Source organism: Melopsittacus undulatus, chromosome 3 (genome assembly GCF_012275295.1).
Source record: "Melopsittacus undulatus isolate bMelUnd1 chromosome 3, bMelUnd1.mat.Z, whole genome shotgun sequence".
Taxonomy (NCBI): domain Eukaryota; kingdom Metazoa; phylum Chordata; class Aves; order Psittaciformes; family Psittaculidae; genus Melopsittacus; species Melopsittacus undulatus.
Window position 1 is genome coordinate 44497362 of NC_047529.1, and position 17536 is coordinate 44514897.

Sequence of the window (17536 nt, forward strand, 5' to 3'; positions counted from 1 at the left end):
ACAGTATTACACAAATTTGTATAACTTCTTTCTCTTCTACGTGCCACTGCCACACATCCTGATCTTCCTGGTTTTCAACAGCAATAAAAGTCAGTTTTCACACTCATCTGTGTTTACCTCTGCAAATTATCTTGATACACAAAACTTTCACTTTCCTACTTCTAAAACTACCAAGTTGTTTTGCATCTTGAAAAAAGATTATGAAAGGAAGCAAAATCACCATCTTGTTTTGCCTGTAATGACAATTAAGATGGTTTCCATCCAGAAACTGTTATATATTTGAAAACGCGAGGACCTTTTGGCTGGAGTGACAACAACATCTGCAAAAATCAGACATCATCATCCATCCCAAGAATTTCCTGAAGATATCCTGCCAATTACTTTTACTAGTAGGTGACGATTAATCATAACCTGCTTGGCATCTGAGCAGAGAGATCTGATACCTAACCAGAAAGAAAACCTATATTCAGACGTAGCTGAAAGCAAATTTTTCCAGGACTCAAGATCCTGAGCACCATTATTTTTAGTATATGCAAAACTCAGATTGCCTCCTGTTGCTTGGGGTTTTTTGTTGTTGATGGTGGCATTTAGTCTTTGTATTGCTCTGCAAAATTGAGGCCTTAATGTTGTAAATCTGCTCAGCTTTTTTGGGGAGGTGCAGAACTGAGCTTCCTGCCTCTCCAAAATTACTCCAGAGATCTTCAGGTGATATAATTCAATGGATGACATTAAGCTTTTTTTTTTTTTATAGGTGGAGAATAATGCTTGAGCATATTGTATTTCAGAGCATGAATTCAGGTGACCTCAAAAGACCGTATGGCTCCAGATTAGTCTCTAAGAATCCAGTTTGCAGATTTTGACAATCTTGTACATAGTGAATTGTACTTACCAATAAACTGTACTACCAACAAATAGTTCTGCTTCTTTCAATGGGGTAATTTACAAAATATTATAGCATCCATAATTCTGAATGTGATAATATTGATTGTCTCTCTGTTCAGAGATGTAATTACAGGTTTAAGCCTTTACAAAAAAAAAAAAAGATAATAAGATTGTGGACTTTTTATAGATAAAAATATTGAAAATTCTTGTTTTCTGGGGTAAATATTTATGCAAGGTCAGTTGAAGTTCAGCCATATTAGACTGAATTTTTCTTCCATAACTGTGTGAAATATCCCACTGATTTCATAGCAAGGGGAATATTCAAAGAGCAAAGGAACTGCCACCTGGTAAATACATTATAATTTGCCTCTTTACACACTAACTGTTGCAGCATACTCTAATCATGATTTTTATTCTTTGGCCTCTTGAACCAGGAGAGGGAAGCGGTTAATCCCTTCTTTGAAACTAAAAGCATTTTCAGCCAGTTATGATGAAATGACCTTTTCTATTCTGTGACCTGTCTCAACCAGTGCCCAAGGAATAATGATACAATTATTTCCCTCCCTGAATATCCTTCTGTTAGGGTATTCAGAAGCCTTAAACTCTCTGAGTATCTTTCACTTTTTGTTTGTTTGTTTGTGGGTTTTTCTTAGCTAGCTCACAGGAACACAAATACACCAACGCCAAATATGTTAGTAGGCTGTGCAAAAAGGCTTTTATTCCTGTAGCAAAGTTTGTATAAACAGATCTTTTCTTTTAGAAATCTGAAAAAGAGCAACCTTATTTTCATGAACTGATGTATGACCATAAACTGATGTGTGGCCATAAACCATAAACTGCTTTAAATTGCCAATTTGTATCAGTTTAGTATAGAGCCCATTGAATATATTTTTGTTATCATGATTCTATAGTGTGACATGCTCAAATACAGTGCTCCAAAATGTGTGTTTTGTTAACTTTGTGTGGTAGTATCTGATTAAAATTCAAAGTACATTTCTGCGTTGATTAGATTATACCCTATGGTCCCAACCAGCTTGCTGTGGAGATTGTAGACAAATTGAAGGGAGTTCTGAGAATAGCAATAAGTACAGTGAAGCCACTGGAAGGACTGATATACAAAGGTATTAGAAAAACTAGAATGCTGGTCATTCCCTCTCTTCCATCACTCATACGTCTTAGCAGCTCACAATGGAAGGTTGCTAATTATTTCTATGTAGTTGTTGTTAACTGGATTAAAACTTATTTAAACTCCTCGGTGAATGAGAATAATTGCTCACTGTGCTGTAATATGCATGTTTAACCTCTGCTGTGGCAAACAGAACCAATGTCACAGCACCCTTGGTGCTCTTAGTCAATTACGAAGCCCAGTGGCCCTATAACGCCATAGAATCAAGAATGTTGGTTTTTTCAGGAGTAACTTTGACATTTAGGATAATGAATTGTCCTGAGAACTATTCATGAGAAATGACCACTAGAAGCTGTGCCTTTTCTCTGGGTCATAGATAATATCTCTTGCCAAAATTAGACCTTAGAAGGGCAGCCTAAATGTAGCTTAAATTTGATCATATAGTTGTCAGTTTTTTGTGAGTTAATACAGCTGCAGGCTAGATAAACCACACTCTTTAAGCTTTCTGCTTATTCCTGAAGTTTTGGAGACAGATGTGTTCTACTCTTGTCCTACTTTATTGCCTCTTTGTACTGTTCTGTAGCCAGAGCAGACACAGTAAGACACATCCTGCATATTCTTAACAAGACTGTATAAACTCGGAGCATTTCCTGTGAATGTTTAGTAAATGCTATTTTAATGACATAGTCACGATCCTAAGATGTTTTAATATTGTTCATTTTATGTTCAGATGAGATCAGAGAGAAAATGATCACAAGATTATTTTAACCTGTATTAGCTCAAAGTGTCATTTTATTTAGAAGGAAAGGACATTAAAAACATCAGCATTAAATGCAGGCAACAGGAAAAGCTCTCGCATCTTATACACTAAGACTTTGAAGAATGTGAAAGAAAGATAATACAGGTTTGTGTATTAATTTGAATGTGTACATGAGCTTTGAGCAGGTGAGAGATTGTTGTGAATTACATTTCCTAATATCACCCTGACATTCTTTCTGTAATTTTAGAGATTGTCCCATTGGCATATCAAGACTTTGGGACATTTTGCAATATCCAAGTAAACCTTCTGTGTTCACCCTTTTACCAGTATAACTGGGTCTATTATCATACCTTTGAATACTGTAAAATCTCACCATATCCAAAAAGTTCATAGTAGGAAAACTACGTAGAAAAATCAATAGAAATGAAGCAATCCATTATGATGATTTGTCTTGCCTCCTTTTTATCATTATTAATCTCTCAGTCACAGAGTTGTCATTAGAAGTGTTTATAGCTTAGAAATACTAACTACACCTCCAATGACAACCCAACCAGTCATTTCTGACCAAGCTTGAGCAGGATAAGGCAGCCCAGCACCGGCCTTACTCTGTGAAGTGGGGTCCTCAGGCTGGCACGTCTCATGAGCTATTTGAATTTCACATTATTGCATTACAGGTTGTCTTTATTTGCATGTCACTATTTTAGTGGGATTGGACAATACACAAATATAATCTATTACACACATGAGCCCTGGGCTCATCTTCTTGAATTTTTCAGGGGAGGCATGGTTCATGAGATGGTGGCTTTCAACTAAAAAATCCTTTGCTAAGTTACTATTAACAAAATTTTCATGCAGTCTCTGGGGTTTCTTGAGAGGTACTTGGTGAAACGTCTGAAGTGGAAAAATTCACTGTTTGAAATTTAATTTGAAATTGTAGTACTCAAAAGTGGACATTGCGAAAGATGCTGAGACGATCTGAAATCTCAGACTGGAGTTAGCGAGAGAGGAAACTATCTGCAACAATGAAAATATGGGAGAGATTCTTTGAGTGAATAAAATCAGCATCATAGCTGAAGACATGCTTAACATTTTGGAAGATCACACACAAGGATGTTAGCTTGGAAAAAAGAGAAGGAAATGTACTCCAGAAACTTCTAATAAGTCATTACAGGGAGGTTTGGAATTTTACTGCCCATTACTCACTTTCACATCACAGACTTTCCTTGTGTTTTACAGCAAGATACAGGATGAAACTTGAATCCCCATTAAATTAATGGAAATATCCCAATTTACTTCTTCACAATTTTCTAATTTTGCCACTAAAATGTAAAGAGGAAAATATTGATAGAAGTTTGCTTAAGCCTTCCTAAAATACATAAATAACATTAGTGAGATGTGAAAGGAAGTTCAGGAGAATATTTTGCTCTCTTGCTTAAAAGAAGTCAAATAGGACCTGAGACATGTTGGATTAAAATGTGGCAGGGAGAGAATCATAAAGTACTTAATTTTTCATTTTCCTGGGTATGCTTAGATAAGAAACCCAAGCAAGTTTAACATATTCAGAAGTTACTTCCAACTGTTGCAAACTTTTCTTTGGACTCTGATTTCATTCCAAGAAGAGTTTATTTTGATGTATTTTACACCTGTTCCTGGCAAGCTAAACTATGCTGAAATAATCTGCCTGCCTGCCTTCCCTGCTTCCAAGGGAAACACAGCTAGGGAGGGCTGCCTTAGATAATGGACACACTCTTTCCTTCCTTATTGCCAGCCTGAGGAGTTGGTGGGAGTGTTTGGGAAGGGGAGTATAGTATTGTGAAGTGGTGAAAAAAAGGAGAGAGCAAGGTGTGAAAAAATAGCACCCTGGGAAGGCTCTTTTCCCTCCAGCTTTCTTAAACACATGCCAGTGCATTTTCTGCTCCCCCATTCCCCCAGGTGCTCCTCCCTTTGCCTCTCCCCATCCCTAATCTAACCTAGATTACTACACAAGTGTGTAACTCCCTTGGACCAGTGCTTTAAAAAAGTAAAAAGAGAGCTATGCTGCTATTGGCTTTTTTGTCTCTCATGGTCAGAGGGGACCAGAGACCCTCAAGTGGGGCAGAGGGCTCCCAGCAGCACAGGGCAGGTGCTGCGTGGTGCTGCAAAACTGAGTTAATTTGGATTTTCTTCAGTGAGGTACCTCCAGGAAACTCCACATTATAAGGAAAGCTGCCAGAGCTCCTGGAATGAGCAGGAATAAGGGCAAGGGCAAATCATTGGCTTATGTAAAGAAAAAAATCACAATGAGAGTTGTTGAGAGTAACCAAAACCACTTTAGTAACACATAATTAATAATATTTGGGTGACCTTATGCTTTTTAAATTCTAAGAATGATTTGCAGAAGTGCACTCTGCTTTTCTAATGATACCTGGTTTGCTGCTAGCCAGTCACTTTGCTGTTGTGCTAGGAGCAGCCTGGGACAAGCCAAGCTAACCAGTGGCACTCCTTTTTCAACACAGTTCATATTGCTCAAGACTTCCCAACATCCTCTATGTGAGTCTCAGATCCCAATAAACACACCTAAATATAGAAGTTTGCTTGTAGGTGGGTATGCATGTGCTACATTTCTGTACTTCCAGTATAGCCGGTCAAGATCTAGGGCTTAGTTCAGCAGAGGACATTGAGATGTCCCCTGTTACATGATATTCCCTGCTCTACAGCGACTTCTCCTGGAGGGCACAGCCCTCCCAGGTCTGAAAGCATAGCTGCTGGAACTAGGGATGTCTCAGATATCTTAAGGCATCTCAAATGGCACTGGGCAAATAAATTTGGACAGCTGAATTGAGCCTTTTTTGTACCAAGCCCAGAGTGCAAGTCAGCTGAGCAGCCAGCAGGAGCCTTCCTGAGGATTAGCTGCAGCTCTCTCAGTTGACGTGATCTCCTTGTGCTGCACAGGGAGTTAAGATGCCTACTTCACATGTAGACACCTACTTCACATGTAGACACCTAAATTTAAATGCCTTCACATAGACCTGAATCCCACCCCCCCCTAGAGTGTGCCCTCAGCAAGTTTGCCGATGACACCAAGCTGTGTGGTTCTGTTGATAAGCTAGAGGGAAGGAATGCCATCCAGAGGGACCTTGACACACTTGTGAGGTGGGCTGATACCAACCTCATGAAGTTTAACCATGCCAAGTGCAAGGTCCTACACCTGGGTCGGAGCAATCCCAGGCACAGCTACAGGTTGGGCAAAAAGGAAATTCATGGTAGTCCTGCAGAGAAGGACTTGGGGGTGTTAGTCAATGAGAAAATGAACATGAGCCAGCTGCAGTGTGCACTTACAGCCCAGAAAGCCAACAGTATCCTGGGCTGTATCAAAAGGAGCGTGACCAGCAGGTCGAAGGAGGTGATCCTGCCCCTCTACTCTGCTCTTGTGAGACCTCACTTGGAGTATTGTGTGCAGTTCTGGTGTCCTCAACATAAAAAGGACATGGAACTGTTAGAACAAGTCCAGAGGAGGGCCACGAGGATGATCAGGGGACTGGAGCACCTCCCATATGAAGACAGGCTGAGAAAGTTGGGGCTGTTCAGCCTGGAGAAGAGGAGGCTGCGTGATTCTTAGCAGCCTTCCAGAATCTGAAGGGGGCCTACAGGGATGCTGGGGAGGGACTATTCATTAGGGACTGTAGTGATAGGACAAGAGGTAATGGGTTGAAACTTAAACAACAGAGGTTTAGACTGGATCTAAGGAAGAAATTCTTTACTGTTAGGGTGGTGAGGTACTGGAATGGGTTGCCCAGGGAGGCTGTGAATGCTCCATCCCTGGCAGTGTTCAAGGCCAGGTTGGATGAAGCCTTGGGTGATATGTTTTAGTGTGAGGTGTCCCTGCCCATGGCAGGGGGGTTGGAACTTGATGATCTTGAGGTCCTTTCCAATCCTAACTATTCTATGATTCTATTTTTTCTGATCTCCATTAGAATTTGTGGTGTCTTTAACTTTTCCTGGTCAGTCGTCCTGTTTCTGAACTCTCACTCAGGCCTTCTGAAGCTCATCATCATGCTCTTGAGATTTGTACTGTGCAGAAACACCCCAGGATACTTTATCCATTTCTGTCTCTTGATCTCTGAACTCGTTGGATTTACATCTATAAGCAAATCTAGGGGTTTTTTTGTTAGCCAATTATGTAGTATCCACCTATGATTCACCTGTGTAGTAGCCAAAGGCATTTTAAAATGTCAGAGCCTAGGAATAAGTGGAAGGTCAGCCTTATCTAACATACTATGTCCAACAGTGACACTAGCCAACAATAAACAGTCAGGGAAGATTACACAAGTAGGGCGAACAGACAGTGATATTTCTTCATGAGTCTCTCAGCCTCCAACAGCCCGATGCTTAGAGATTCCCTGGGCCAGAAGTGGGCTCTTGGTATTAGCCCTATATTAAATCTTCTCCAATGAGATCAGCCTATGTACATTTTTAGCATCTTGTGGCAAGGATTTTCGCAACTTAACAGGACAGTCCTTAAATCACAGGTTGTCTGTACCCTTACTATTATAATAAAAGGACAAAGCCATTCATAGGTAAGTTCAGAGAAACTTGGGTTTTTTGCAGGTATTTGGATCTCAACTTACCTTGGTGACTGAGCAGAATGAACCAAAGCTATTTCCTACTGTACTGGAACAGGCTAGGGAAATGGTCTTCTGCTTTTAGGTACAGCTAGTCTCCCTCACAGCTGACCTGTGGGGGCCTTTTTCACTTACTGGGTCATTCTTGACTGGTAGGAACTATGCTTGTGACAAAATGAGTGAAAGAATCAAAGCTCATGTTAACAAGAACTTGCTTTCAGTTCTTCATTGGCAAATGTGCATTTAGGTTATCCTTGCCTAGAAACACACAAATACCACAAAATCCTAACTTTTTAAAAAAGCAGTTATTTCTTACAAAAGCTCTTTAAGCTTTTAAAGAAGGTCAGGAAACTAATTCTGAAGTGATGAAGTAGCACAGAACTTGTTCTGTGCTTTTCCGCTCTGCACACTGGTGTGTCAGCCCCAGTCATCATAAAAGAACATTTGCTTTCTCACAGCATCCATGTGCCATGACTGTGCTGCTTCTCCTCATCTCCCTTTAAATGCTGCTCTGGCTCTAAGGGCAGTTGGCTGATTAGTTCATGCATAACAAACTTGCTCTTACAGTTTGAATCTGTGACCTGAAGACATAAATCCTAACACTTGCTGGGCTTCAACAAACTTTCCAGGCTGCCAGAAAAAAGAATGCTGCTGAGTACCCAGTACTGCATTTCTTCCTTTCCAGGAAATGGTACATCAGGGGAGTTGTGTCCAGAAACTATAAAGCCTCAACCACACAGTGCTTGTCCTCATAGAAAATTAATATGTGTGCTTTTAAGTCCGGTTCCACTGGACACTCACCACTGCGTCTGTTCTTTTTTTTTTTCTTATCTCTGTTTTCTTCTTTGTATTTTCATGGCAGATTTGGTACAGGAAAAGATAGAAATGGAGAAAGTTCTAGTCCATCTACTTATTTGTACAGTTTGCTACATAAGGCTTCAAAGCTTCTTCATGAGCTCCTTCAACAGTGCTCCTCTTATCCATATGCTTTCAAAATTAACTACCCTCAGTTTTCACCCTGGGGTGTCCCAAGGTAGTTTTGACACCAGCCCTGACCTCGTATCCCTACCTCAACCAGGAATCTCAGTGCTTTGGATTCCCACTCATCGCAGAAGTCTCTCTTTTGACCCCCTCATTCAGCTCATGTACTTGTATATGTTATTTATTGGTACTTGGACATTAATTTTTTCTGTAATATATTTCTTTCAGACATCATTGTTCTCATCGCTTCAATAGCAGTTGTTTCTGCAAAAACTCAGGGTAACATTTTTGCAACATCAGCACTGAGAAGTCTTCGTTTCCTACAGATCCTTCGTATGGTGCGCATGGACCGAAGAGGAGGCACTTGGAAATTGTTAGGTTCAGTAGTTTATGCACATAGCAAGGTATGTAATCCTAGATGCTGATTTTGTTTGGTTGATATCTTCACTTAATGTGATTCAACAAGAGGCCAAGGAAACACACATCAGCTTCAATAAGAAATTTTCTGAAATAACTTTAACTGCAATGGGCATTAGCACAGCTACATCAGCCCATGTTAAATAATAACAGTTTTTAGAGTACGTTGAAAATGTTTCTGACATGCAGTTGTAATTGTATATATATTGGTGAAGTTGCTGCAGCATCAAACCATAGCAGCAGATTCGCTGCACTTTCAGATAAAATTTATGTCCCTAGGGAAACATTTGAGTCTTAACTGCTCAGATGCCAGAAATGCATGTAGAAATGCTATTCTGTTCAGTCTTTCAAAGGGATGTTGATCTCTGATTTCTTTTATCTAGGAATTAATCACAGCCTGGTACATAGGATTTTTAGTACTCATCTTTTCATCTTTCCTGGTTTATCTGGTGGAAAAAGATGCAAATAACCAATTCTCCACATATGCAGATGCTCTCTGGTGGGGCACAGTAAGTACAGAAAAATAATACTCACTTTTTAACCAGTATGCTAGAGTGCTTTGAATGTCATATACTGTGGATTTTAGCTTAGTGTGCTGTTCAGTTGATTGTTTTCACTGGCAGAAAACTGGTCTGAGAAGCTCCCTCCTCCAGTTATTCATTTGTACATCCATAGCTCATTTCACCCCTTCCTGCAGAACAGGTCTTTACGTGTTTCTGCTGCAAACCAGACCACTAAACCTTCAAGAGAAAAGAACGTCTTATTTTTTTAACCCAGGCCCTTTCAGTAGTATAGTTTGTAACATGGTGCCACAAAGAGCTATTTTGATCTGAATCAGAGGGCTGTAAGCTGCAGTACACGAAGACAATCAAGTGTTGGGAGAGAAAGAGGGAAAAAATTATTTCATCAGCTTTGCAGTAAAGAGTATCATCAGCACCCCAGATGTTGTTTCTCCTTCCTTTGTACCTTGAGAACAAAAAGCAAGAATAAATATCCCCATTCTGGTTCAGCAGTGTTATTTTTACAGATGTAAAAGCCCTGATTTAGTTGAGCTCATGATTAACTATCAAATCAGTTGGTTTTACTTTGTTGAACAGTACATGCCTGAAAGACTGCTTTTCTGAAATAAGGAAGATTACATGAATGCTCACTTGTTTAAATAAACTCAGCTTTGAATTAATAATGAAAAACTAGGTGTGAATTTTTTAATTTTTTATTTTAATAGCATAATATATAGGGGTTTGGGCTTTAAAATGCCCTATAGTGAGCTAGACTCTGTGTGGGAATTACTAACGCAGCTTAAGAAATCCCCCCTAACAAAGTGTATGGCATAGCTATTGCCAGCCAGTATAAAATTGCTTTTCTTTTGCTTCTGATGGAGTAGAACAAACACCATGATCTCTGACATGTCTGGGTAGTGAAATGATGCCTATAAGATCATTAATGCTGACACGAGCTAGAGCACTCATTAGTTTTCCTGGAACAAGTGCAAGACCTGAACCAGACTTCGCTACCTTTCCTCATCATAGGGATGCAGAAAGGAAGCTTTCTCACTTCAAACCATCTGCTGAAAAGACTTAATCTGGACTCAGTAGTATCTGAAGGCTCAGAGCATGCAATTGGGTAAAAGCCCTTTCCAAAATGCTTGAAATCCTTCAGAAGTATTTTTAATAAGTTTTGTTTACCTATTGAGCAAAATTAAGATCATTTCCTATTAGCAGGACTAGTTTGTGTATTTAACATTTGTTCATTTAAGGGTTAATAATTTGTTACATGTCTTGCCTATTTCTGTTCACAAAACTGGGAGCTTGGAAAAGCCAGACCTAATAGGTCTTAGTTGTGCATTTACAAACAACACAGAAATATTTTTCCCAAAATGTGTTGCTTTAGAGCACCAAGACAGACCTCTGATAAAATATACATTTTCATCCTGTAATCCAAACACACATAAAATTTATATTGACTGAAGTAATGAGAGAAGGTTTTGCTTCCCTGTAGTTTATTTTGTTTCACTTTTCTTCAAAAGCTGAGGTCTAGGTTTGGCTTAAAGCTTTCTAACCTGGCTTTATTGACACGGTCATGAAGCATCTAGCTTAGGATGAGCACCCTGGCTCTGGCTGTCTGCAGGTATCATTACCCCTTTGAGGACAGCACTTGGGATGTGGTCCTGCAAGAGACTCTCCTGTGGCAGTGCACAGGTCTGGGAATGCAGACATGCCTTCAGCCATCCAGTTCTCCAGGAAACACCTTCTACCTCTCTACAAAGCCATGTGTGATTTAGCACTGCTTAGACAGGACAAAGAAGAGGATTGTACCCACCTGCCAGCAGGCAACAGTGGGTACAAAAGTAGAAACATATGCATAAGGAATGGGAAAGTAGCAGCAAATTCAGACCTCAGCTCTGACTGAGGCTCCTGTTGGATCCAGATCCTTCTCCCTGACCTGTTCTAGAAGCCAGAACAAGATCTTTATTCTAGAATTTGCTTCTCCACTTCTTGCTGACTGCTATATTTTAGGAAAACTGCTGCTAAAAATTGTGTAAATTGGTGCTTAATATATTTTGTACACTATGAAGTGAAGATGTATGAGATGTAGGTCAGGTAAGTAGTGCAACTGAGAAAATAGGAATCTTTTCTTGATATCAGGAGGAAAACCAACAAACTGTAATCAAAAAAATAAAACAATCTGTATTGCATAGTGCTGTATCTTTCCTTCTTTCCCCAGTGTATGACATGAATGTGTTTAAATTTTTAATGTGTTTAAGTGCGTAAAGTGACTGAAAATCAGTTTCCCGCTTACCTGTTATCTTTGCCATTTTAATAATGGCATTTTTTATATAATATGTAAAACAGTATGTGGGAAATGCATAACGTGCTTCTTAGTCATGGTTGTTTTTACTGCCAGAGTAACCCACATGCAGATTTTGAAAAGGTCAGATTGTGTAGCATTCTAGGGGAAACTAATGCTTAGTCTCATTGATTTTTTTCTTTGCAAAATTTGTTCTAACTTAAACCATGGAGTAACTACTAAATCCCAGAATGAATTCTGTGATGGCAGAATAACAAGCAAAGACTGTATTGAAGTCAGGCACAAATAGCTCCTTACAAATAGTTCCTTACAAAGAGTAGCCTTACATTTCAAGCTTTTAGAGGCACTTATGCCCCTCCTTACAGGACCAGACTCAGCATTCATCAATTAAACCATTCATTAATTCAGATTATTTGAGGCCCACACCCTGCTATGGTCATTTCACTGACTCCATTTCTAAAGCTCATATTTTTGTACTGAAATAAAAGGCGGGATATGGCATCCTGATTTACATATGAGTACTCCACTCTTTTTGCAGTTGTATATTGTACCACGCAACCTGCAGTTTAAACTTCATGCTACTGTTACTATTGTTAATATTCTTGTGATTGGGGTCCCCACAGTGCTGCCTAACACAGCAGCACACAACACTGTGTGTTCTATGAGGAGCTCAGTTTCAAAATTTGCTTTCGTAGAGAGGGGTAATTTAATAACAAAATAACTAAACTATATGGAAACAAATGGTCAATTAAAAAACTTAAGTATTTCAAAACCAAACCATGCATATTTTTCTGAGGACTGCTAGAACTAGCTAGAACTGTGTGTGCTTATAGTGGCATTTAATTTGTACATCAATTAATTTTACCTGCAAATGTAATGCAATTAAGATTCCTGTCTCTCTTGCACATTTGACAGAGCTTCTCCTACTAAGTCATCATTTTTTTAGTAGTATCCAGTAGTTACAGCTGGATACAGAACGGTTCTGGAAGTTCACAGTGACCTGTAGGTCAACAAAACATATTACAATGAATAATATTGTCACAATTACCAGCTCAAATGAGTTAATATCAATAATATTTTTCCCACCTAATATAATGATAACATAAGCAAACTACTTTTTTTTTCTCAGTTAATTGATATCAGGTTAAGATTCAAAAGGTAAGTACTGCTAGCAGAACATAAAATGACATCACAAAGAAATATTAGGGTAGAGGAGGGCCTCCTGGGTCCTATCTCATCTAATTGAAGGCATCTAGGTTATATAATCACATCCTTTATTATATTACCTCACTTATTATTAGCATATTTATTAGCTCCAGCAATGAGTTGCATTAGAGGTTTTATTGTTGCTGTGAGTTTTGAGTCCAGGCAGGTGACACTGCCCACCTTGGCTTCTCTATCCAGACACCTCATTCACAGAAGCAGCCAAAATGGAGTGGTTTGCAACTGGTGCAAAAGACAGGACTCAGCTAGCTCATTTAGCAACGTAGGAGTGTGATTCAGTTTCTTGGCATATAATGCCATGGAAGATCTCTTTGAGACTCTCTCTCCTGCCTCTGCTGTGGATGGTCCCTGTTCGGTAACACTAGCTATTTGTTTTCAGGCAAGCCTAAGTCCTACATTTTAGGTTTGGGTGAGTTACATGCTGCAGGAATCTCTCTTTCCATCGTGCATGTTGTGGTGACCAGATCATGCTAAACACCATTTTATTTTTCAAGTTGGCTGAAATGAATCCTATACAAATAAACTCTAAAAGGTTTGGTTTGTTGTCCTGACTTAGTCTGTGGTAATCAGACAGAGAGCTACTCAACAGGTATTCTGGGAAAGGCATAATTTGCACACCTTGTTATTTCTTTCACTGTATCTTTAACCTCTTTATCACCACTGCTTGCTGTGATCAACTTCCTTCTCAGATAAACAACATGTCCCTAATTACCTTCAGGGGTTTGCTGCAGATTTTGTAGGTCTGTTACCTAGTCACCCTTGATCTTGTATGGTAGCTCTGTTGCAGTCACCTGCACGCTGTGTCCTTGCAAGATTGCAATCTCCAAAAGATCCCAAATAATTTCCTCCAGTCACTTTCAAAATTTGGTGACCTTTCCCTCAACCACCCAGTGATGTCTGGAAATTTCTCATGTTTCATGGTCTCACATCCAGTCATTTTCCTCCACACCCTGTTCAGTTAATTTAACCTCAGGTTTATACCAGTCAGGGCCTGGCCACTGGTTTAGTCATTCACATGCAGCACTAGCAAAGATGGATTCCTCAACTTGACCAGAAGTTGTCTGGAATAATGCTTTGTTAGTTGTGTGATGAGAGGAACGTAAAATGAAGAACAAACCCATTTTTTCAGTGTTGAATAAGGCAGTACAGCATGGTGTTGACACCTATACAGCCATGTTAAAACCATCCTGAGATAAAAGAGCTCAAAGTGAGCAAGAAGCGACTGATACTCTTAAGCATAGGCTGATAGCATTAAGTCCTCAGGACCTAAAAGCATGAGAGAAAGGCTTTAATGTGGTCTTGTTGTTTTCTTTGGAGAAAATCCAGAACACAGTCTGTGTGAGTGCTCCCAGTTTTGGATTGCTCCCAGATGTGAGATTCCAAAGGTTCGAGTTTGTCTTTCACCCTTTAGGAAGACAGCTCGGTGGCAAAATCATTAATATGCAGATGACACTTGGTGCCGTTTCCTTCTGCTCAGCCTAGGCAGGAGATATATCTCTGTACTTCCCAGTCTCTGGCAGAGATAGGGAGCTGGACAGAAGCCAAGAAAGTGGGCTTGTTCCAGGGCTTCAAATGGTTTCAGAGTTACTGGCCTGGAAACAAATTTTGAGGAACTTTTATTCAGGGATTCATTCGTTCAAATGCTTCATTGCTTTTGGGGTCTTAATAGCCTCAAACCGTTTTGCGCAAACTGTTCTGTGATGAGAAGAGCTGGGAATACCTTCTTCAAAAAGCAAAGGGAAACCAAATCAAGCCCCTCTGCTAGGCCAAGAGTGTGATGGCATCATCTCACCTCTGCCAGAAAGGAGGAAGCTGCATTTCCATCTTCCTTCATCCTTATTAGCTCCATCTCAGCCACACATGCAGCCTCTGGAGCTTGTTAGATGCCTCCATGAACTAGCACAACTCATGGAAACAGCAGAAACAAACCACATAGAAATGTGGATAATTCTTTCCACCTCCCTGGGTTGCACTGGCTTCCCAGAAAAAACTGGGAAAAAAAATTGGGGCTCAGGCAGGGAAGTGAAGATGAGCAAGGAAAGAGAGCGAGACCTGATAATCATGCAAGGTGGTATGTCTGTGACCAGGCTAGCATTACAAAACTCGAGATTTGATAACCACTTGAAATTTCAGATCACTCTCTTTTAGCCACTATGGCATTTTCAGGGTAGATTACACTCGCAGCTAGCTCCCAACAATGGGAGCAATTAAAAGAACTGTTTACTATCTACAGAGCCCTAAATAGTTGAAATCTAATTACTTCCAAAAGACTTTCCTTCTTTTGTCCTGTGGTGACCCTGGCATTAAATGGAATTGCTTTGGCCGCCTTGCCTAGGAATGAACTTAGAGGAAGCTGGAAGCAAAATAATGTCTCTAGGAGGCATTTTCCTGAAGAATTCATTCCTGCCAGAGTATTTGCTGAGCCTGAACTTGCCCACATTTGGTACACGATGTAAAATAATTCTCCGTGCACATGTTCTCTGCTATAACAAGCCCCAGAGTCCTTGGCATTAAGCCTACTGTTGTCTATCTTTGTCCTTTAACATCATGTGCCATTGCCTGAGCACGCGCCCTGCAGCCTCCCATCCTGCCGTTGGAAATCCTTCACTCTGCTCACACTTCCTCCTGCCTGCACCAGGAAGGGAGTCCAAGCTCCACAAGAGGGAAGCTCAAAGACATCACTTTCTCCTACATGCAAGTCCAGCCCCCAGGTTCAGGCATGGTGTTCTTCCCAGGCCAGGAGTAGCATGGAGGACATTTCCTTGGATCAGGGAAGATCCTCAGACACACAGAGACACGAAGCCATAGTCTTTTGCCTTGGAGATGAGATCACCAAACCATAACCATGCACCATAATCCCAGTGGCATTTGCATATGCACTGTATTTCTACACGGCCTGCAGTCAATGAGTTGCATGTGGAAAACCTTCCCATGTTTACCAAACTGCCATCATATGCACTGGTGCTATACGGCAGGGATGCTGGCCTTTGCAGCACAGCTTTTGAAGCATCTGAATGCTGAGCCTCTGATTACACTCCCCACATGAAGGAATTGCAGATGCCCTCCTCTTTGACCTCTCCCCACATAGGTCTGGGCTAATATTGTCCAACAGTCTGAGGTACCACTACATCTGCTGCGTGGTAGTCTTTGGTCCTCCATGTCAGGAGTGATATAGCTATATCTGAGCCTGTCATAAGAAAGAGGAGAGGACTGGGAACTTCTTAAAGTTCCTTCCAGCTTTTGATTAGTGTTCAGAGGATAGCCACAAAGATAATCAGAGGGCTGGAGCACCTCTCCTATGGAGACAGGCTGAGAGAGTTCGAGTTGTTCAGCCTGGAAAAGGGAAGGCTCCAGGGAGACCTTAGAACAGCTTCCAGTGCCTAAAGGGGGCCTACAAGACATCTGGGGAAGCACTTTTTACAAGGGTCTGTAGTGAGAGGACAAAGGGGAATGGCTTTAAACTGAAAGAGGGTAGATTTAGATTAGATATAAGGAAGATATTTATGAGGCACTGGCACAGGTTGGATAGAGCTTTAAGCAACCTGGTCTAGTGGAAGATATCCCTGCCCATGGCAGGGGGTTGAAACTAGATGATCTGTAAGGTGCCTTCTAACCCAAACGATACTATGATTTTGATTATTTAGATATTTTTCTCACATTTATTATTTATCTCCATTTTATTCAATCATAAACAGTATTTTTCCTAGAAAATTGTAATAATTTATTTATGTTTGGTTTTCTTTTAGAAACAACTATGTATTTCATGTGTCCTGGACTATTTAGTGGAAATGCTGTTTCATGCAATGTAGTCTGCAGCTAATTTCTCAGTGACTTCCAGTAAACCACAGCATTCATTAATTTCTTTTTAGATCACATTGACAACCATTGGCTATGGAGACAAAACTCCTCTTACTTGGCTTGGAAGGTTGCTTTCTGCAGGATTTGCTCTACTTGGCATTTCTTTCTTTGCACTACCTGCTGTGAGTATGCCTGTAAAATTTGTAAAAAGGTAATAGAAACTTCTAGAGTCATCATGATACAAAAGGCTAAAGGAAGCTCTCTGTATGAAGAGTAACTGCTTGAGGTTTGGGAAGTTCCTTTGGCATGGACAAAACTGGTAAATAATACTAAATTAGGTCACATACTATTGTGTAAGGTTGAAAATCCTGTCTTTTATTATGAATTGTGGCTTATATATTACTGGGTTTTTTCAGATTCTTGAAAAAAAAAATCAGCTGAAAAAAGAAGTGAGATATTTCTAATAGGTTTTCCTGTAGGCCCATGTTCAGGCTGCTGACAGGGTGTAGTAAAAGGCACTAGATCAACCAAAAGTTTATGTCATTGAACATAAAAATGCAGCTATCATTTTCTGTGAATGATTGTAAATAAACAGGATGGTTTGTTTATGTTGCTTTTACTAACTTTCAAGAGACTTTAATGGAAATGGTAATCATCTAATGAAAAAATATAGTGCAGCTTGAGAAATAACTTCATTTTTGTGAGAGAATTTCCTTTCTTAAATTACTGTTGAATAAGCATGAAATCAGAAGTGACATTTGTATTTTATTATATTGTATCTATCACAACATATACACAGTCAGTATTTTAATACTCAGGTTCATTATCTATCGATCACTAAAAACATGCATGTTATAATAATACATTTGTTTTCAACCATATAGACAAGCTAAGATTAAGAGTCCACATTTGCCAACAGTATTGAATCATCTAGTGTAC

General features: G+C 39.9%; 1 protein-coding gene across 6 annotated transcripts in view; it reads left to right on the forward strand.

Moving 5' to 3' along the window:
- Positions 1-17536, forward strand: part of KCNQ5 (potassium voltage-gated channel subfamily Q member 5) — a 271782-nt gene that overhangs the window by 217329 nt on the left and 36917 nt on the right. For all 6 annotated transcript variants that reach the window (XM_005153167.3, XM_034060643.1, XM_034060646.1 and 3 more), the window contains exons 4-6: positions 8579-8754; positions 9151-9276; positions 16669-16779. In XM_005153167.3, the coding sequence (XP_005153224.2) occupies positions 8579-8754; positions 9151-9276; positions 16669-16779 (413 nt within the window). The remainder of the gene's footprint in view (positions 1-8578; positions 8755-9150; positions 9277-16668; positions 16780-17536) is intronic.